The 22,981-nt window shown below is 44.2% G+C and overlaps 1 protein-coding gene across 4 annotated transcripts in view; it reads right to left on the reverse strand.

The window, feature by feature from the left end:
- Positions 1 to 1,990: 1,990 nt before the first annotated feature.
- Positions 1,991 to 22,981, reverse strand: part of LOC135507001 (endothelin receptor type B-like) — a 41,949-nt gene continuing 20,958 nt past the window's right edge. The window contains exons 1-9 of one of the 4 annotated variants that reach the window (XM_064926462.1): positions 15,661 to 16,044; positions 15,492 to 15,572; positions 13,091 to 13,691; positions 9,570 to 9,697; positions 6,840 to 7,038; positions 5,465 to 5,617; positions 4,785 to 4,918; positions 4,431 to 4,539; positions 1,991 to 3,683 (exon numbers count right to left, since the gene is read on the reverse strand). In XM_064926462.1, the coding sequence (XP_064782534.1) occupies positions 3,543 to 3,683; positions 4,431 to 4,539; positions 4,785 to 4,918; positions 5,465 to 5,617; positions 6,840 to 7,038; positions 9,570 to 9,697; positions 13,091 to 13,672 (1,446 nt within the window). In that variant the 5' untranslated portion in view covers positions 13,673 to 13,691; positions 15,492 to 15,572; positions 15,661 to 16,044 and the 3' untranslated portion in view covers positions 1,991 to 3,542. Of the gene's footprint in view, positions 3,684 to 4,430; positions 4,540 to 4,784; positions 4,919 to 5,464; positions 5,618 to 6,839; positions 7,039 to 9,569; positions 9,698 to 13,090; positions 13,692 to 13,894; positions 14,249 to 15,491; positions 16,045 to 22,981 lie in introns of those variants that run through there. The other 3 variants (XM_064926461.1, XM_064926464.1, XM_064926463.1) reach the window with 3 other exon arrangements.

A 22,981-nucleotide genomic window follows, 5' to 3' on the forward strand; every position in this document is an offset into this window, starting at 1 on the left:
GCCTCTCAGGCTCTACACACTCTTGGATTACATCCTATCTGGCAGGCCGCTCCTACCAGGTGACTTGGAGAGGATCTGTGTCTGCACCACACACTCACTACTGGTGTCCCCCAAGGCTCGGTTCTAGGCCATCTCCCCTTCTATCTATACACTAAGTCATTCAGCTCCATCATATCCTCACATGGTCTCTCCTATCATTGCTGTGCTCATGACTCTTAACTACTTTTCTTCTTCCCCCATTCTGACACCCAGGTGGTGACAAGCATCTCGGCGTGCCTGGCAGATATCTCAGCGTGGATGTCGGCCCACCACTTCAAGCTCAACCTAGACATGACGGAGTTCTTAAGATGAATGCAACAACTGTAAGTCGCTCTGGATACGAGTGTTTGCTAAATGACTAAAATGCTAATATGATAATCTTGATTACAAACGATATCGGTCACAATGTTTAGGTTGTCTAAGAAGATTTCATGGTGTTCACGTTTAATGTCCAACACGACCTTGTAACTAAAGCCATTGCACTGATCTCAACCATAGAGTTGAGATCCTGCAGATTCGATTAAAGTCGTTCTCCATTCTTCTTTTCACCTCATTTTTCACCTGATATACTTAACAAAAGGTACATCTCAATAGGTGGTCCAGGTATCCTCTTTTGTTCTCTATGGCTCCTCAAGAAAGGGAGAGGCCGATGACATCACATCTCCCCATCAGACCAGCTCCTTGAGTGACCTACTCCTTGAAATGTGCAGTTTTGTCTAGAAAACACTATATTTCTCAATGTATTACACCTGTGTACTTTACTGTATTTATACTTGGGATATAGCTTTTCAACGGTAAACATTCTGAAATCGCTGGAGGACGTCTTTAAGTTAACAAGACAAGTTATGTTTAACAGCTCCTCTATTTGGGTCTGATAACGGTCACTCATATGGGCTGGCTTGATTACATTCCCTCTCTCCAAGCAATTCAGTTCACATCCTCTCAGTTGACATGGTAACCCTGAGGGCAGTGTTGCCAAGCAACAAGCAAGCAGGTCACAGTGCACTTCAAATCACTCCCAGACCAGCTTGTGTTTTCTTCCCACAGACACTAAGAAAGAAAAAAAGAGGCCCCTTATCCTCTCAGAAAGAGAAGAGTATTTCTGTGACATGTCAGTACAAAGTTCATAACTCCTCAGTAAAGCAATGCGAGAGGTCATACGCTTACAAATTCCAACGTAATTACATGTCATGCATATCAATGTAAAATGTATAACTCCTTAGTAATGCCATGTTTAATGTTCTTACAAATGCCGACGTGTTTACGTGATGCATATCAATATAACGTTAGTCTCTCCTTAGTAATGCAAGGCAAACGGTATAGACTTAAAGGATTTTTATTAGGATAAGCAGCAGCATTTCTGTATGAAACATGAGAAATAAATGTGTCGAACAATAGTACAATTTCCTATAGAGGGGTATGATGCCTCTGGATGAACAGTATAGTGGTAAGATACCATGTATTGACATGAGTGGTTAAACTGAAAAGCCTTTATCTTTGACACTGTCTGATATGCTGCAGATAGTGCCACAAATAGTTAAACGGAAAAAGTGCAAAAACTCACACACACACACACACACATGCACACGCACACACGCACACGCACACACACCCACACACACACACACACACACGCACGCACGCACGCACACACACACGCACGCACGCACACACACCCACACACACACACACGCGCGCACGCACGCACACACACCCACACACACACACACACGCACACACGCGCGCACACACACGCGCACACGCACACACGCACACGCATACACACACACACGCACACACACACGTGCGCACGCACGCACACACACACACACACACACAACACATTAATTGTATTCACAAAACATGTATTCACATATCAAATGTGTAAAGCAGTATAGTCACCTAGGAAGCTGATATGATTTAAACACCAACTGGTATATTTATCACAAAAAAAAAAAAAAAAAAAAAAAAAAAAAAAAAAACGAATAAAAAATCCTGCCTCAGGCAAAGGACAAATGATAACTATATTCTGTATATATGATAAAGAACATAGCCAAATAGAACACCATGATGTAAAAACGTGATATATACGAGCATGTTTCACAAACAGCCTAGCTGTAAATACCAACATTTCTGTGTCTTGTAAAATTCACAGTGAAGTAGGGAAAACCTTTTATCCCTTTGTCTTTTGGGTGAGAACATAGAGACCCCCTTTTCAACGAGCCTTGAACTGAGACATAATCATAACGTTGTACTTTATGGTCCTGTGGTGCTTGCTGCACCTGGACTTGTTCTTTAAACTAGCTTGGGACTTCAGTAGGGGTCAGAAAACCATTAGTCTTTGGATAACAAGTCAAGAGACTGGGTCTGCTTCCCAAATGGCACCCCCTTCCCTCCTATAGTGCACTACTTTTGACCAGGGCGCATAGGACTATGTAGGGAATAGGGGTCCATTTGGGATGCACTCTGGTGGTTACTCTACACTGGAGTAACTCTACACCCTACGTTATATTCCAATGGTTGTTGTACAGAGTCTGTATGCTGTATAAGGCTATACGGGGGAATTCAAGGTGACACAAGGCACCTTCTCGTTAAAATCACCTTTTCCTTCTTCCCAGCACATGACACCTAAACACAGTGAATTAACACTTCCTGGTACGTTTTATAAAACAGAATATAAAACTGTACTGGAACACACACGTGTACATGGCAAAATCACTTTCATCCATATTAAAACAAATTCACCATACAGAACACGGGACATTCGCTTACTCTATGAAAGTGTACTACTGTGTATACAACGACCAGCGTATAGTTCCTATGATGGAAGATGCTATAGCGAAACTAAAAAAGGACAGTCAACTCAATAGTGCGAGCTCCCCTTCTCTCCACCATCACTGAGTAGCAGTTCATTAGCACTCATGGGGGACCATTCTCTTCTTCTCCTCTCGTCCCCTCTGACAGGGAGCGCTCTGGCCTTCCTTCCCGGGGTTTCCGCTGCTTCCTGGTTCGTCCCAGCAGTGCTGACCGTTTTGTGAACAGAAAAACAGGCTACTCGCTCCGCTACTGACTGGCCGGTCATTTATAGCCTGGGTTCAGCTGCATCCTGTTAGCTACCCCTCCCTCCATCCCTCTTCCTCCTCTCTCACGGTACTATAAAGCATCGCTCCCTCCTCGTCACCCCCTGGCAAAGGGAATGGTATAGTCCAGAGAGACACTGGAAATACTGCAGTGTCCATCATGCCCATTGTATGTTTGTGTCTATATATAAACTCCACTCATTTTCCCTGTGGTCCTACGTCAGACTCCAGAGCTGCCCAGCAGTGTTCTGTATAAGAAACTTGTGGTGGTGTTTGAAACGTATGACTCTCTCTCTGTTTGTCACACTATAGCGGTTTAGCATGGGGGTCCTATTAAGTTAAGAGTCTGTTGTGTTTAGTGCAGACTGGCTGTAGTTGTAGTGAGACCTCCTCGTCCATAGGGGGCGTCACCTCCTGTGGTGGTCAGTCGCTGTCCTTGCGTAGGCTGCGGTCCGTGTGAAGGTTGACGGGCTCTGGGCTCTTGCACTGGATACTGGTCCCGTTCCCGTTTTGTCCCGTGCTGGTCACTGTGGCATCCGAGTGGCACCAGCAACACAGGCAGGACTGGAAGGGGACAAGGGGACACGGTTAGACACTTGAACAAGGGTACAAGTTTACAAGATTAGAAGCACTATTCATACTGCTGTGGTCATTCTGTGTTGATAACATTTATTCTATTGCTGCTACGATAGACGAGGTCCAAGTAGACACTTTTCTACAGCTTACAATGATGAGGGCTTGTGTAATGAGGGCTGGGAATACTTCTTTGAACAATATACAACATAAAGCTACATCTGCTCACAGCGTGAGAAGTAGAACACTTTCAATCCTTCCCAAACTCTTAGCTCCAGTTCTGCAGAGAGAGGAAGAGGCCCGATCAGGGTCTAGGAATTTCTGTTATGGGGTTAGTCTCAGTCGCTCTCGCTCTCTCGCTCTCTGAGGACAGCTGGAGCTAGGGCTTGGCTTATCTTCAGCTCAGGTCTCTAACAGATGTTTACAGTCATCCAGTAAATGAGTTCATAAATCACTGCTTTGCTTGACATCTTCTTTAACTAATGTCATCACCAGCGCAGAGCCACAGCCCCTCGGTCGTGGGGAGAGGGAGAGGTTCTCTGTTTGTTTTACTGGCAAGACAAGACAAAGGGTTTGGGGAGGGCTAAGGGGGGGTAGTGGAGATACTGATTATATGGGGGGAAAGAGAGAGCGAAAGAAAAAGAAAGCAAGAGAGAGAGTGAAAAGGATAGAGAGAGATATACAGCAAGAGAGGAAAAGAGAGTTGGGTGTGTGTGTATGTTTAGGGATCTACTGTACCTTGAAGCAGTTTTTGAACTTCTTGCTGACAAAGTAGAGGATGATGGGGTTTATACAGGAGTTTACTGTGGCTAGGTTGATACTCAGGTAATCCAAGACCAACAGGAAGCTGAAAGAAACGACACCCATGTTTTTTGGCCGAACTTCCATTTGAGTTTCATCTCCTTTCAAACATTTCAAATCATTAAATTGTATCAACTCAAATAATGTCTGTCTGTGTTTAGTCTGTTGTGGTTCTAGATCCAGTCGAGTGATTCCCCACGTATTTCCACCTTTCCATTTCCAGCACACCGTACTGAGTCAGTCGTTTCTAATAATGAGATGACAACAGCAAACAAACATGGCTGCACTCACTTGAGCAGGTCACAGCGTCCAACGTCTCCCGAGTTGTAGACCATCTTCTTGAGGATCCTGCTGAGGTGCAGGGGGAACCAGCACAGAGCGAAGATCAGGACCAGGCAGAACACTGCTTTGGCCACTTCCCGTCTCTGGGGATAACAACAAACAACAGATTAGGAAAAGGTTGGACGATGACGATGAAGGGCGATGAAGACAAGATACTGAGAGTGGAAAACGTATTAAAAAACTGCTGAGTCATCCTGAGTACTGTATGGTAACGTCTCTGGGGATGTAAACAGACAAAATGTTAGGTTAGGGAGACGCTAGGTTGTTAGGGAGATGTAGGGTTATGTCATGTAAACCGGATAGGCCGGAGAGAGGAAAAGGACAAACCTTTAAAGAGACTACACATGAGTCAATCTGCAGTAGTGTACTGTTACAGTAGAGGTGCCTCTGCCTATACGCAGCCCAACCTGGCTTAGAGCCTCCAAAACGCTAGAGGCTCTGGTTACAGTGCGTCACAACCGAAGAGAAGAGAGATCTGATACTAAGTAGTAGTACTATGAATGTAGAAGGCAGTCGGGGAGGGTTATGCAACGTCAGCTTGAGAGGCCTGAGAGAGGGCATGGGCTTTCTCCTTAAGAGACGCTAAACATGAGGCAGTCTGGCCTCAAGTACCTTGTGTGTGTGTGTACCTGTTTGAGGTGTTCACTGAGGACGATGCGGAGGCTGCCCTTCCTGTGATTGAGCATCTCACAGGTCATCAGAGTGTAGAACACGGCCGTACACATCAGAGGAACGCAGAAGTAGAACCCAAACAACCACCAGTCCTTGATGTCCTTATAGTACTGCAGGAGAACCACAACAGGAGAACGTTATTACACAGGTTCTATGCAGGAGAACCACAATTCTTAACATGCCAATACTCCAGAAGACTGTCCAGCAGGCAAACGTGGAAAACTGGTTGTATTGATGTCGTAATGAGGTCATTTCAACCAGTTTCACCTGCTAGGTTTGGTAACAAAGCAAGTTGACTTTACCAATATGTCTATGTGATGGCAGTGACATATTCTAATCTACTAAATCCACATATAAGAGGGGGATATTATCGTACAAGTTTTAAGGAGGAGTAGATGCCATTTGAGGAATTTTTTTGGCCACAGAATAAATGTTCATCTATAACCTTTATACGACATTACTAAATTACTCACTTCGGGAGGGTGAGATACTGTCTGTCCTACGTGTTCTATTGAATCTGGAGTCAAATAAAATGACCTAAACCTCAGCATGGTCATGATATGGGATGTAGTATCTTGTGTGTTTAGCATGATGTGAACTCGACACACACATGGCTCAGCTTGAAGGAACCATACATCAGTTGAGCTGTAATTGCTGTTGTGGTCTGCGATCAATTATGTTCTCCAGGCTTGTGGACAAAGAAAGTGATCACCTCAGAGATGTTCTCTCTGAGGGAAGAAAATCGTATGGAGACCTCTGTCAGAGTTCAAATGCTATTTGGGTTCAAGTACTATTTGAAATCTTTCAAAACCTTTGTGTTTGCTCTAGCCTACCTAGAGTGCCAGATGTTTTGGGATGATTCTATTCGTCCATTAAGCCAAACAAGCTCAGTCAGCTAAAGTATTTGGAATTATATTTGAACCCAGGTCTGGCCTCTGTATGCTTCCTTTCACCATATTTCTAGCTCTTTTGGGTGGTTCCACCAAGAATGTCAGAGAAATGAATGTCAGTACGATAAATCTACCACTGTATTTATAACAATTACTTTTCATGCCAAGTATTTGGACAGATGGAATTGTTTTTGATAGGTCAGTGCAAGGATACACCACCACATGAAATCATGGACTCTCAGATTTACTAACTTAACACACATGTACGGTACTGTAACCCTACTTGAATCACCTTTGTCATTTAAATCATAATGAATAAGAGGTCCGACTTGATCCTCGATCAGCACTCTTAGTCTGAGACACTTTGTGGGCCAGATTTGTTTGTATACAGGTAATAACATTATTTGAAGTGCAGAAGCGTCAACAAGAAAATGGGTCGTACCATCATGAACTCGGTTTTGGGGTTGAGCATGCATGTCCGTATGGTCTCGTTCCTGTAGTTGAATTCAACCATGTCGAAGCCGATGGCCTCTGGGACAGCCAGGACCATGGACAGCACCCAGATGGACACGATCTCCATGGCTGTCCGAAGAGGAATCCCTACTCCCTGGACCCTGCTCCATGACGCCACTGCACGGTACCTGGGGCATAGAGGGACACAAAGAATGAAAGGGAGGGGTAAGGTATGGGTTAGAGCAGAACCAGGGCTGTGGACCTTTCAGCAACAACTGCTGAGTTGGAACTAATAAACAGCCCAGCGGCGAAACTAGATGTAATGAAGTCATTTCAACCAGCTTTTAATGGTTGTAATGAAGTCATTTCATTCAACCAGCTTTTAATGGTTGTAATGAAGTCATTTCAAACAGCTTTAAATGGTTGTAATGAAGTCATTTCAACCAGCTTTAAATGGTTGTAATGAAGTCATTTCAACCAGCTTTTAATGGTTGTAATGAAGTCATTTCAACCAGCTTTTAATGGTTGTAATGAAGTCCTTTCAACCAGCTTTAAATGGTTGTAATGAAGTCATTTCAACCAGCTTTTAATGGTTGTAATGAAGTCCTTTCAACCAGCTTTGCCCGCTAGGAGGTTCAAGTGACTGTGAAAAGTGAACCTATTTTAGAGACACTTCCAGTACTTGAATAATAGACTTACTTCAAACATTTAACCCTGCATGGGAATGTGATTGTGAGAACCACAGAGATATGGTGAGAAAACTACTGGAATACTTGTTCATCTTATTGCAGCACCCATTATGTTGGGTCAACTCAGCTTAACATTGTAGTATAAGCTCTATGAACTGACTGCATGGCAGTAGACCAGACACACACTGTACCACATAGTGAGAAAAATGATCCAAGTTAAGATTTAATGAACAACAGATAATAATCAATTGTTTATCCTCAGAATCTAATATTCATTAAATTGTGAAGCCTCCAAACAATCGTTGGCAGGAGCTGTGGTCTGTTTGTTGACGCTTGTTTCCTGTGTTCCAAATCATGTTTGCTTGTTTGTTTCATTAATAGGCACCGCTTGTCTAAATGTTTTAGTAAAACGGCGCATCAAGATTTTATGGCTTGAACAATATATTTTTCATGACGCACTTGAATACCCTTGTCAAACAACATGGTGTCATTTATATTTTACCCAGATGGTAATGCATCCACATTCTCTCGCTCTCTCAAACAGAGAGGACGAGACACAACGCGTGCAAACCAGGCGAGATATGCTGCACGTTTTCTGAGAACAAATGGAGACCATCTGCTATTGAACTCGACTCTACATGTAGCGTCTCTCTCTCTCTCTCTCTCTCTCTCTCTCTCTCTCTCTCTCTCTCTCTCTCTCTCTCTCTCTGATGGGAGTCATTCAGCATAGCTGGTATGTTAAACTGGCTTCCATCCCTTTAGACCCAGAACAGGCCTCCTTATGCTCTTATCTCTCATGTCTGCTAACTCACAGACCAATGAAGTCAGACGTCAGCCCCTCACTTTCACTCTGCTGATAAACAGGACCGACTGTGTTAAGTGTTACAAGAACTGAAGGGAGTGAGACGGGAATACAAGTCTAGTCGTGTAGCAACAGGCACAAAACAATCCGAGTTAGAAATGTGAGAATAAACATGTTTAGATTTGAGAATAAAACTACTTCTGCTCCTTGATGGCAAAGCTACCCCTCCTCAGGGAGAGAAACATCTAAGACCACAAAGCTACCCCTCCTCAGGGAGAGAAACATCTAAGACCACAAAGCTACCCCTCCTCAGGGAGAGAAACATCTAAGACCACAAAGCTACCCCTCCTCAGGGAGAGAAACATCTAAGACCACAAAGCTACCCCTCCTCAGGGAGAGAAACATCTAAGACCACAAAGCTACCCCTCCTCAGGGAGAGAAACATCTAAGACCACAAAGCTACCCCTCCTCAGGGAGAGAAACATCTAAGACCACAAAGCTACCCCTCCTCAGGGAGAGAAACATCTAAGACCACAAAGCTACCCCTCCTCAGGGAGAGAAACATCTAAGACCACAAAGCGTCTCAGAGTAGGAGTGCTGATCTAGCATCAGATTTTACTTATGGATCATGGTGAAAAAGATTATATGGGCCGATTCTAGATCAGTACTCCTACTCTGAGAGGTCTTGTGGATATGGCCCCGGCTGGCCTCGTCCTTAACAGAAACAGCCAATAGAAAACTAGGAGGGAGAGTAACTATGTTGGTAATGGGAGAGCTCCATTATTACTGACGTTACAAACTTCCGGAATAAACTGCCTTTACCGTACTACCCCCACTAAGCAGTTAGTTTAACTCCCAACCTGTGGTGTCCTTTAAATCAAATTAGGGAAGTCATTCATCTTTCCTGGACAATTTGTCTCAGCCACTCCCATACATAGAGTGGGCTTTACTGTTCAACAAACACTTTTGGTTTGAATTCAAACCACGGCAATGTGATTTATCACGGTGTTGGTGAGTTACTGACAAAGGTTGAGGGTCAACATTTTTTAAAGATGAGTTTTTTCTTTGATACATACATATTGTAAAGTAGACTACATTTCACAGAAAACAAATATTATTAGACAGATTTTCATTTGGAGTTCACCGTAACCTGCATATAAAGATTCACAGAACTGAAATCTTCCACCATTGGTTGATTTGGAATTCAGCAGTGGTACATGGGACTGACCTGTCGACGCTTAGGGCACAGAGGTTGAGGACGGTGATGCCCACAGAGGCCTTCTGTATGAATGGTACCAGCTTACACAGACACAGCCCAAAGTAACTGTCATCGAAGGGGAACCTTGTGGCAAGGAGCTGCAGGGAGAGAGAGAGAGAGAGAGAGAGAGAGAGAGAGAGAGAGAGACAGAGAGAGAGAAAGAGAGGGAGGGAGAGAGAGAGAGAGAGACACAGAGAGAGAGAAAGAGAGGAGAGAGAGAGAGAGAGACAGAGAGAGAGAAAGAGAGGGAGGGAGAGAGAGAGAGAGAGAGAGAGACAAAGAGAGAGACAAAGAGAGAGAGAAAGAGAGGAGAGAGAGAGAGAAAGCGTCAGCACATCGTAGAAGACAGTATGTACGCTTCAACTCACAACGGGCTTTGCATCGTCAGGAAATAACTACACACCTTAGATGGCATTTAGCCAGTTGGCACTTCCCTGTATTACAAACCCTTTCATAAGATATCATAAATCCATAATGGTCATTATTAGCCAGTATAGTAACTGAGAAGACAGAAAAAGCATGTAAAATATTAATTGAATTGTGAAAGAACATTACCTGATGTGAAGAGAAATAATAAAATAATAAGAACAATAACAACAATAATAATAATGGACTAGCCCTTATATCTCTTTCTTTACTAACTAGTAAGGGATACATTATAAGGGATTGAGGTTAGAGGATCACATGTTTATCTCCTCTTAGCTCAATTCCCATTGTCCTTAGGTTATGGACAATCTTTAACCACGGTACTGTAGCAGGCCCTTCCCAACAGGCAGGCTAGTCTCAGTCACATCAGAGGGCTTTCATGGTACGTCCTGACTTCATTCTGAATCTGAGTACAGTCCAACAGCAGGCCCAACGCCTCATCATCTTGATACAGTACATCATTTTTTAAATTATTATTATTATTTATTTTACCCCCTTTTTTTTCTCCCCAATTTTGTGGTGTCCAATTGTTGTAGTAGCTACTATCTTGTCTCATCGCTACAACTCCCGTACGGGCTCGGGAGAGACGAAGGTTGAAAGTCATGCGTCCTCCGATACACAACCCAACCAGCCGTACTGCTTCTTAACACAGCGCGCATCCAACCCGGAAGCCAGCCACACCAATGTGTCGGAGGGTACACCTGGCAACCTTGGTTAGCGCGCACTGCGCACGGCCCGCCACAGGAGTCGCTGGTGCGCGATGAGACAAGGACATCCCTACCGACCAAGCCCTCCCTAACCCGGACGACGTTAGGCCAATTGTGCGTCGCCCCACGGACCTCCCGGTCGCGGCCGGTTACAACAGAGCCTGGGCGCGAACCCAGGGACTCTGACGGCACACTGCGCCACCCGGGAGGCCGATACAGTACATCATTGAGTCAGGTCCTACAATAAAACCCTAGCAAGCCAACCCTGGAACTGTCTCTGAAAGGGACATCCTTTCTTTAATTGGACTTCCAGGCATCTATAAGCACCACTTCCCATAGCCTCTTATAAGAAGAGCTCCCTTAACAAAACAACTCACAGCTCTCCCTGTAGAACAGACTGCTAAAACCACCCTTTGTCATTATGAAGTAGTCTTGGCAGCAGTTGTTGAACAGGAATCGACATGGGCCGAACAAAGAGAGAACGAGGGGATTAACCCAGAGTCGTTGAGAGGCCGGGCCAAAGGGAGCACTTCACGGGTGCATCCTTGTCCCACTATTGTTCACTTGGAGCGGTTCCATCTAATCAAAAAGTCTGGAGAACATGGGAGTCGGAAGGGAAAGGGGGCTACGTCACTGTGGGTGTGTCTGTAGCCTGTGTCCGTATGTGTGTATGTAGTGTATGTAGTGTGTATATGATTATATTTGGAAACTGCGTCAAACAAACCCCATAGGAAGTGAGCTGGGCCTCCCTAAAGCACATGGCCCTGTAGTGCAGACATGTTCACAGGGAGTGTTTGGCCTGAAACCAGAGTTGTACCTACGACACTACTTTTCCTCACCAGTACAAAGGGACACTGTGATTTATCCTTCATGTGTGTAACTGAAACGCCTAATACAGGAAAGACTTTCCCCCCTTTGTACATGTGGAGAATCATCTGTCCCGGGACCCTGGCACTTCCATATGTGCTGACACAGTGTGATGAAACTGTATACCGATAATACTAAACAGGTGGCTTCACCACTTCTCTTCACAATGAACTGAGCATTCCCAATGTACTGCACTACATGACCTGTTCAACCAATGTATGTGGACCCAATGGAAAATATGCTCATTACTCTCAAGCAATAATACCACAGCAGGTAAGATAACGTTGTAAATCATCTGTGAGTTCTATCTAGCTCATGTTAAAGTGAACCCACATGGGGGGGTAAATGGACTACAGTCTAATGGGTTTAAATGACTCACACTGGACACGTGATTCATCATTTAACCAGACCCATTTATTCTGAGTGTAGAGAGGTTCAAATGTGATCGCAGATAAGAGGGCTGGAGAGGAGAGCTGGTCCTGTCACAAACCACGGGTCAGAGCAGGGCCACTGAAATGTGTGACCGCAGTCTGATTGGTCTGATTCCATTGTTTATTTAAGTCTGGGCCTCTCCCTGCTTCCTTCATCACAAAGAGCCACCCAATGAAGATAAAGTAGTACTACTACTGACTGAAATCAACTTTGGAGAGCAACATGATCTCTGGGGAGCCTTCTAATGAATACTTTATCTATTTGTTCTCCCCTTTCTTTTCTCTGCCTCCCTCTCTCTCTCTCTCTCTCTCTCTCTCTCTCTCTCTCTCTCTCTCTCGCATGCTCTCTCTCTCTCTTGCACTCTCTCTCTCTCTCTCTCTCTCTCTCTCTCTCTCGGATGCTCTCTCTCTCTCTTGTGCACTCTCTTGCGCACTCTCTCTCTCTCTCGCATGCTCTCTCTCTCTCTCTCTTGCGCACTCTCTCTCGCTCTCTCTCTCACCTGCTCTCTCTCTCGCTCTCTCTCTCTCGCATGCTCTCTCTCTCTCTTTCTCTCTCTCTCTCTCTCGCATGCTCTCTCTCTCTCCTCTCCTCTCTCTCTCTCTCTCTCTCTCTCTCTCTCTCTCTCTCTCTCTCGCATGCTCTCTCTCTCTCTTGCACTCTCTCTCTCTCTCTCGCATGCTCTCCCTCTCTCTCTTCTCTCTCTTGTGCACTCTCTTGCGCACTCTCTCTCTCTCTCTCTCTCTCTCTCTCTCTCTCTCTCTCTCTCTCTCTCGTGCACTCTCTCTCTTGCGCACTCTCTCTCTCTCTCGCATGCTCTCTCTCTCTCTCTCTCTCTCTCTTGTGCACTCTCTCTCGCTCTCTCTCTCACCCGCTCTCTCTCTCGCTTTCTCAATTCAATTCAAGGGGCTTTATTGGTATGGGAAACATGTGTTTACATTGCCAAAGCAAGTGAAATAATCTCTCGCTCTCTCAATCTCTCTGAGATGCAATTATGCTTCAATATATCCATGTAAAATTCACTGTGATGTCCAGTGTACAGGATGGATATGCGTCTCTTACCTTGTAGACGTTGATGGGTATATCTATGGTGATGTAGATGAGGTCTCCCAGCGCCAGGCTGGCGATGAGGGCATTGGGCCCGTTCCTCATGCACTTATTCTGGTAGATAATTCTCAACAGGGTGGAATTGCACACTATGCCCACCACAAACACTATGATAGAAATCACTGTGTTGATGTATTTGAAATAGCTTTGAATGGAAGTGGCGATGGTGCATGATGGAGGGGCCCTTATCCTGGTGATGTTTGTGGCCCCAGATCCAGCTCCGACCCTGTGCCATTGCGGCCCCTGGTGGCCCCTGGTGGAGATGGGTCTCCCATGCTCCAGGAAGGGGCTGCTGGTGCTGTGGAAGCCCAGGGGTTGGAGGGTGATGTGGGTGTTGAGGAGGACCAGGCCCTGGTCTGGGGGTAGGGAGTCCTTCTCCCCCTCGTCTGTGGTGCTGTTTATCTGACACATTCCAGGGCCAGGCAGGGCGGCCATGACGGCCATTAGCACCAACACATGTACGATTGGGGCGCCCATTATAGAACACATTCCACGCTTTGTCTCAGGAGATGGACAGATAGTGTAGGGGTTCCCCATGTACTGTTGGTGGTGAGAGCTGGTGAGCGAGAGAGACAAGGGAGGGGAGAGAGATAGAGAGGGAGGGAGAGCAAGATAGAGAGAGAGTGAGAGAGACAGAAAGACAGAGATGAAGGGAGACAGGGAAAAAAAGCATATGGGTTATTTCAGCCAGCAAACTTTGCAAGCAACGCAACAAAACAAAACTTCCTCAATTGAATCGACTGTTCAACAACTGTATACTTTTGTCCGAATCCTCTAATTTCCCCCGCCACAACTGAAATGTCAATCCAGGAACATCTCCTCAGAAATGGAGCCAAAACCAGAATGTGTCAGTCAAAAGTTACACATCACAGTGGGTCCTCTCCCATCCTCTCCAACTGCTAGGGGAAGTAAAACAACCTCCTTCAGACTTCAAACAGGTTTTGCCGAGGGGGCACAGATGGGAAGATGCCACGACTGGTTACAGTCAAACAATATGAAGCGTCTCCTCTCTTCTCTGTCATTTCTGGAAGTAATAATCAGCAACGGCTTTGTGTGTGGGCTACAAGCCCATATTACACACACACACGCAGGCTCACACACACACACACACACACACACACACACACACACACACACACACACACACACACACACACACACACACACACACACACACACACACACACACACACACACACACACACACACACACACACACACACACACACGCACACGCACACGCACAGGCACGCACACACTCACGCAGGCTCACAAACACACACACACACACGCACGCACGCACGCACGCACGCACGCACACACACACACACACACACACACACACACACTCACACTCACACTCACACACACACACACACACACACACACACACACACACACACACACACACACACACACACACACACACACACACACACACACACACACACACACACAGAGAGAGAGAGCCAGGCAGGGCTTTATATTGTTTTGACAATGCGCCCCTTGCGTGGCTTCTTCAGTGTGGTTTCCTCTGCCCTGCATTCTCCCTTCTGGTTTTAATTTAAAGACTAAGACTAGCGGTTAGAAAACAATGAGTCATTTTAACATGAAATAATCCAATCAGGCCCATGTCTAGTCTGTGTTATATTACACAATGCAGCTTTTTGTATTTATTTTTTTAACCTTTATTTAACTAGGCAAGTCAGTTAAGAACAAATTCTTATTTTCAATGACGGCCTAGGAACTGTGGGTTAACTGCCTGTTCAGGGCCAGAACGACAGATTAGCTCAGGGGATTGAACTTGCAACCTTCCGATTACACTCTAACCACTAGGCTACCCTGCCACCCCTATTGTTTGAGAGTTGAGTGAAGATGTTACATGAAAAAATCCTAAATTCTCTCAAAATATATATATATATTTTTTTAACCAGTTAGAAATTAACCCTACTATCAATATGTAAATCAAATACTTACATTTATATAATTACCAGGTTATATTCAAAGTAATATAATAGTGTATTTCAGGTAAAACTTTACAGAGTAGTTAAAAACCCTTTCTATGAATGTACAATCTAGACTCACTGAGTTCAGACCAAGTTGGTAAAGAAAACTGAGATCTACGTTTGAATACTTTTTCATCACAACAGAACACAGTGCCTCTCCAGCCATGAAGAGTGTTTCATCCTGTTCAAAGTCCCAGATGTCACCTAGTTAGTACACAAAAACCTATTTAGCATCCAGCACTTCATGTAGCATCACCGTTTAGCATCAGGCACCACACTACTGGGACCCTGTGTGACGGCAGGTAAACTGATATATTGATAAATAATAAATAGGTTTGGTTTTCACCTACCGCTCTGCTCTCCTAAAATGTCTGCTCCTGCCTCCCCTGTTGGAACCGTCAGGCGAACTTTCTGCTGAAGCCCCTAGACATCTGAATCACATCACATGAGTAATTAACCAACTATCAAAGTCGCAGAGTCGGAGTTAGTGTCCCACTTGGTTTGGTTTGCCCAACGTACGTGGCAGTGTGTTGCCTGTGAGGTGCTGCGCATTAGGCTCTGGGTTTTCCTGTGGAGAGTTGGGAGTGTGTGTGTGTGTGTGTGTTTGTCTGTGTGTGTCTCAGAGCGCAGCTGGAGTGGAGGGAGCACTTTGACTGAGAGGGAGTGTAACTCTCCACCTCCCCTCGGTTACAGGCCCACCATAGGAAACAGCAACAGCAGCCACTCTCTCACTCTTTCTCTCTCGCTATCTTTGCGCTCTCTCTTTCTGTCGCTCTCTATCTTTCTCCTCTCTGTCTCTCTATCTTTCTCTCTCTCCTCTCTCCTCTCTCTCTCTCTCTCTCTCTCTCTCTCGCTCTCTCTCTCTCTTTCTCTCTCCTCTCTTTCTCACTCCTTTCTCTCTCTCTCCTTCTCTCAGTCCTTCTCTCATCTCTCTTATCTCTGCACTGCCTGCTGAAAATAATCTCAGGGGCACAACGCACTCCGATATACACAAACACACACACACTCCCACACTCACGCACCGGGTATCTGGGAACCACACAGTCCCCAGTCAGTATGCTCCTCTCTCTCCTTTCATCAGATCCCAGATCAGATTCTAGCCCTGTACACGGCTCAACTGTTTCTTCCCATTAAAGGAAACCGAGATGAAAATGGAAATGGAAATGTGAGGAGGGCAGTCGGAACTAAATGTGCATGTCCCGGTCGTCTTGATTTGAACCTGAGATGGAAAGGGTAGTAAAGAGAGCGGAACCAAACTTTATTTGAAACATTAATTTTTTCATATATTTGATATATTGTCCTATAGACATGTACGGCACAAAGTGCATAATTTCCAGACAGATAGATGCTGTGAGTTGCTAGGTAACAAAGAAGAGTGAGGCATGTCAATACTGATGAGGAATGTGAGATCCTCTCCATCGGTGTCCATTACTCATTCCATAACTATACACTTAGCAAATGGGCCCGTTATCAATACATTGTCTAAAAGCAGGAAGAGACGCTATCCAAGCAGGCCAAGGTCGGCCCTTCTCTCTCACAACGAGCTGACACAGCAACTGTTTAGCTAAATAAAGAACCTGGACAATGGAGTTCCATATCACGAGGAAGATAAGATAATGTGCAAACAGGTCATGTACACACACACACACACACACGCACACACACACCGCTTGATTACTTGTGGGCTCCCAGGCCTTGTCGAAGTCAAGGGCCATTCCTAAAAGCTGATTGAACATCCTCCGAGAGGGCAAAGTAGTGTTTTCTGTATTAGCAGCACTCCAATATTCCCTTCCCTCCCCCGTGCCCTTCGCTGGTACATTCTCCTGGCCTAAGGGTAGGCTTTTTTCCATTAAGGTCAGGCTGTAGCAATCATCTCGTTGAACAACACTTTGCATCACATCGTCATTTTAATGAAAACACTGTGTCTGACGTTATCAGAGCCTCCTGTGGAAAATGTTACCTTGTAAAAGTGGAAATATTTATGATAATCAAGTAATAATGTTTTGCGTGCCCTGTACCAGGAAGAGATGGAATATGAGAGAAAATATACACTTTTTATATAGTGTAAATACATCCCTTAGTGTTAATTGTTTCAGATATTTTATGCATTTAATCATTGGTTGACTATTAATTGTATAATAATAATGAAAAATATCACGTAGATCATAACATCGTGTGCCCTATTTTAGTAATGAACATATAAAGACTTAACAAAGCCTTTCCTTTATGCTTTTTTAATTAAGCTCCAATAACAGATTCACTGATCCCATCCAATTATAGTACACTTGTGAAGGTACTTTGCCTATTTAATATAAATTGGGACTTAATTAGATAATGCTAATATCTACCGCAATTTAAATTTAAAAGGATTGTGTTTTCTTTAATTGTATCCATAAATATCTCATGGCTTCTGAATTAGTTATTGGTCAACAGTGGCGTTATCTTTTATTCATCGGGACGTGATTCGCTGACGGGTCCCCTGGTTGCTGCAGCCTGGCATCAAGCTTCGATGCCTCCATCATTGTAACTTTTGAGGGGTTTCGCTAGCTGCTAGTTGGAAGTCTTTGTTAATAAAACCATTAATATATAAATGATGGAACCTTTACCTGGGTCCCAGTTGCCACGGCTTTCATGATGTTGTTGTGTTGTTGTCTGACTGTTCATCAGGTATTAATGGCATTCTGTGTGAACTCGCTGGATGGCAGGCTGCCTGGTAATTCATATGCTTGTTCTCTGATGGCATCTGTCGAAGTGTGCTCTCTGCACATTGGTACATACCCTGTGGGAAGCAACCCAACCAGTCCCACACTGAGTGGGATGTAAGCAATTTCTTATCTGGGGCACTTGCTCCAAATGACAAAAAGGGAAAAGAGAGAGAGAAGTGGGAAAGAAGTTTGAGGCCAATTTTATTGTGACAATCAGTGACAAACTGTAGTGACTTTTTCTACTTTGACTGAATTTGTTGGTTAATTGGAGAGAGGGATTACTGTGAAAACAGATCGACTTGGAAAAGGGAATGCAGGATAACTCAATGATGGAAGTGTAATCACAGTTGTGATAGTGTAACTCATGTTAGCATATGAGTTCAATTTATTTCATAACGATATGCCATCGGACTGTTATCCAATCAAGATTGGATCAGATTAGATCAGAATGGCTGAGGTTGAGTCAATAAGGAATGATGGGAAATGACTCATCAAGCCTGTGAAGAAACACGTACTGTTGTGAAATACATGTCAGACTTTTGCAGAGGATCCCAAAATACTCATTTCCTCTGAATCTGACGTCGCTAATTTTGGCTGAAATACGTACTCGGACTAAGATGAGACTTTAAATTTTGTCTTGAACAGGAAGTTTTGTGTTTTCACTGTGTTTTTAGGGACAGAGCAGGGTCAAATGCCATGAGAAGGGTGGCTCCTCGCTGTCTCACAACTAGAAAAAAAAATAGATTATTCATTTTAGTTCCCGGAAAGAGGACAGCACATCCCTAGAACAGTTCCACCCCCCCACCCCGAAATATGCTGACTATAAACCATGTCAGCTATGACAACCAGTCCGGCTTCCAGTTTTTCCAGTGCTATAGTGCTATATGCTTCTCTCAGTGATCCCAGTCCTTTCACTTTTAATGTGCTACATGAGTTAATAAGATACATAGTTGGAGAGTAGCTCCATGTTATGCTCACTTCATATTTTTTTTGGAAACAGAAACTGGACAAGTGAAAAAGCCTGAAAGTGTCTCCCAACTACCTACAGCAGTTACAATGTTATGAGCACATTTCAATCAATGCATGGAGAGAAGTGAACAGACAATATTAAGCTATGCTCAGAATTCTTTCTGGCTGTACATACAGTAGTGTGTTCTGAGAGCAGACGGAGACAGGGGACTGATAGTGTTGTCTTGGACATGGCAATTAGAGCCCCAAACGCATTCCTGGAGACCTGCTCTAATCTGGCCCCACATGCTTGGCGATAAGAGCTAGAGTCTAGACCCGTAGAGAATGACGTTGAATGGGTATGTCCGTTCTTTCCTCCTTTTGGACAGCCCTTGAAGATGTACTCAAGGCTGAAGACATCAAGGACGTCATCACCACAGCACATCTGCCTGATGTCTGTTTCAGAGGGAAATAATTACTAACTCAGGAAGCGAAACAATACACAAGTATACAAGTATTTGAAATTAGTCAAAATTTGATTATGGAGAAATTCCCAGGAAAAGGCATCTCCTCTTCGACAAACTCAAAACATTTGCGTTGCCTTCTACTCAGTAAAATAAATATGAATCCTGAACCAACACTTGCACTTGACCCCCCCCCACACACACACACATACACTTATAGCTCTGACTCTGCTGAGGAAAACGTATTTACTATGTCTGTGACACTGTAAGTGATTGTCCCACACACTGTAGCTACAATTGCAGTCAGAAGTTTACATACACCTTAGCCAAATATATTTAAACTCCGTTTTTCACAATTCCTGACATTTAATCCTAGTAAAAATACCCTGTCTTAGGTCAGTTAGGATCACCACTTTATTTTAAGAATGTGAAATGTCAGAATAATAGTAGAAAGAATGATTTATTTCAGCTTTTATTTCTTTCATCACATTCCCAGTGGGTCGGAAGCTTACATACACTCAATTAGTATTGGTAGCATTGGCTTTAAATTGTTTAACTTGGGTAAAATGTTATGGGAAGCCTTCCACAAGCTTCCCACAATAAGTTGGATGTATTCTGGCCCATTCCTCCTGACAGAGCTGGTGTAACTGAGTCAGGTTTATAGGTCTCCTTGCTTGCACACGCTTTTTCAGTTTTCTATAGGATTGAGGTCAGGGCTTTGTGATGGCCACTCCAATACCTTGACTTTGTTGTCCTTAAGCCATTTTGCCACAACTTTGGAAGTATGCTTGGGTCATTGTCCATTTGGAAGACCCATTTGCAATCAAGCTTTAACTTCCTGACTGATGTCTTGAGATGTTGCTTCAATATATCTCATATCATTTTCTCTTCCTCATGGTGCCATCTATTTTGTGAAGTGCACCAGTCCCTCCCACAACATGATGCTGCCACCCCGTGCTTCACGGTTGGGATGGTGCTCTTCGGCTTGAAAGCCTCCACCTTTTCCCTCCAAACATAACGATGGTCATTATGGCCAAACAGTTCCATTTTTGTTTAATCAGACCAGAGGACATTACTCCAAAAAGTACGATCTGTTGTTCCCTTGTGCAGTTGCAAACCGTAGTTTGGATTTTTTATGGCGGTTTTGGAGCCGTGGCTTCTTCCTTTCTGAGCGACCTTTCAGGTTAGGTCGATATAGGACTTGTTTTACTGTGGATATAGATACTTTAGTACCAGTTTCCTCCAGCATATAAGGTCCTTTGCTGTTGTTCTGGGATTGATTTGCACTTTTCGCACCAAGGTACGTTCATCTCTAGGAGACAGAATGAGTCTCCTTCCTGAGCGGTATGACGGCTGCGTGGTCCCATGGTGTTTATACTTGTATGCTATTGTTTGTACAGATGAGCGTGGTACCTTCAGGCGTTGGAAATTGCTCCCAAGGATGAACCAGACTTGTGGAGGTCTACAATATTTTGGACTTATGGAGGTCTTGGCTGATTTCTTTTGATTTTCCCATGATGTCAAGCAAAGAGGCACTGAGTTTGAATGTAAGCCTTGAAATACATCCACAGGTACACCTCCAATTGACTAAAATCAATTAGCCTATCAGAAGCTTCTAAAGCCATGACATCATCATGGAATTTTCCAAGCTGTTTAAATGCACTGTCAACTGAGTGTATGAGAACTTCTGACCCACTGGAATTGTGATACAGTGAATTATAAGTGGAATCATCTGTCTATGTAAAATTGTTGGAACAATGACTTGTGTCATGCACAAAGTAAATGTCCTAACCGACTTGCCAAAACTATAGTTTGTTAACAAGACATTTGTGGAGTGATTGAAAAACAAGTTTTAATGACTCCAACCTAAGTGTATGTAAACTTCCAACTTCAACTGTATCTTAAGATGAATGCACTAACTGTAAATTTCTCTGGAGAAGAGCGTCTGATAAATAACTCAAATCTAAATGTATGTGCTGCTGCATGGTCTCTTTTGAAGACTGTGTGTAGAGGAAATGAGAGGGCCCCTACAGACAGACAAGCCAGTGATGCATCAACCCCATGATGAATCCTCTCCCCAGGCATCAGCCTTCACCAACCACCTCCAGCCAATGCCAATGGATCTTACCATGACTTATCATGACAAGGTGCTCACTGACGGACTGTCTTCTCAAAGTAGAAAGTATATCTTCTCCTGCCATATCTTCTTGCTGTCCAGCACCATTTCCCTGCTTTAGAGTCCAGCACCTCCCTTGCTATCTCCAGCAGTCTAACACAATACCATCTTTCTCCGTTGCTTATTCTTAGCAATCACCCCCAAAATATATATGTGTGTGTGTGTGTGTGTGTGTGTGTGTGTGTGTGTCTTCCAGGGGGGGGGGGGGGACTCAGTCAGGGTCTCAACTTACTGTTGAGAGTTAGAATAGTAGAATACACAAGGTGCAATTTCGAAATTTGGTTGTGCCGTTTTCTCTTATGTCAGTCACTGACAGTCACTCATTTAGCCCATGTCAGCTCAATGATTTTGTATTGCTATTTTTAAAATGGTTTATTTAGTGGCTAGCTATCTACACAAATTACTGGCCGGGGGTCCCCCATTGATTTTGTAAGTCAGTCTCGCTCAGATATCATGTAAAAAACGGCAAATATTTCTCTCTGCCCGATGGCAAAATTTGTAGAATTGCATGAAATTAGTTTACAATTGCTAAATCTTCTCTCCGCCCCATTGCAACATGTGCAGAATTACAGCATATTTGCTTTACAACGGCAACATTTTCTCTACAGCCCCTGGCCAAATGTGTAGAATTGCATGAAGAAAAAAACAACAACCTGTCTCTCTACTGTCAAGAGGGGGACCACTAAAATATTTTGATCACAATGTGCACGCAGATCTGCGGCAAACTTCGGCCACTCATGATGACTTCAGATTTTTTGTAACCCCCACCCCCATCAAAGTTGTCCATCCCTGTGTTGAATCAACACAACACCGCTAGTCGCTGACTATCCCGAGAGAAAGCCCTCATTCCTTGCTCAATGTTACTGGCGATACAAACACAGATACATTGAACCAACACAACAGAGAAGGTTTCAGAGAAAGCCTCCATTCAGAAATCCAACCCCATATGACATCAATGGGGGAAAAAAAAGGATTTGGGGCTGCGATCCAAGATCCAGGAACCGCTCCGTGGGGTCAGAAACCTTCACCCCAGGGCAGGTTTGGGTCTTCTGGAAACATCTGGGGACGATTGGGGCATGTCGTGCTAGTTATAGACAGAGCTGAGTCGCACCCGCTAACCACGGCACCGGCCAACGCAGGGAGATCACAAGTATGGCAACTCCAAGAGAAACAGACAGATGGTTGGATGAAGATAGAGGAGAAAATAGATTTCACAGGTAAAAGGAACATCACACGTTGGGTTTGTTGTTTGAGAGGTTGAATAAAGATCTGCTATCAATTGATGGTAGGGGGAAGTCTTTGAATGTATTTTTCCCTTCAATTGCATCCATCTGCCTGGTAAACAAAGCAGCCGTTGTGGAGCGAACTCAGAGAATCTGTCTGTCAGAGGCCTGTGTAGTCGACGAAAGGCTAAAGGCCTGCTAGATATGGATGTATAATGATATGTAATAATATGGCTATAGGAAACAGCAGATAAACTCTGTACTGATCATATGAGAATGGTTGGTTGGTGGTTGTGTGGCTTATCTAGCCAAGTACAGGTGCCC

The sequence above is a fragment of the Oncorhynchus masou genome, chromosome 20, assembly GCF_036934945.1.
Source record: "Oncorhynchus masou masou isolate Uvic2021 chromosome 20, UVic_Omas_1.1, whole genome shotgun sequence".
NCBI lineage: Eukaryota > Metazoa > Chordata > Actinopteri > Salmoniformes > Salmonidae > Oncorhynchus > Oncorhynchus masou.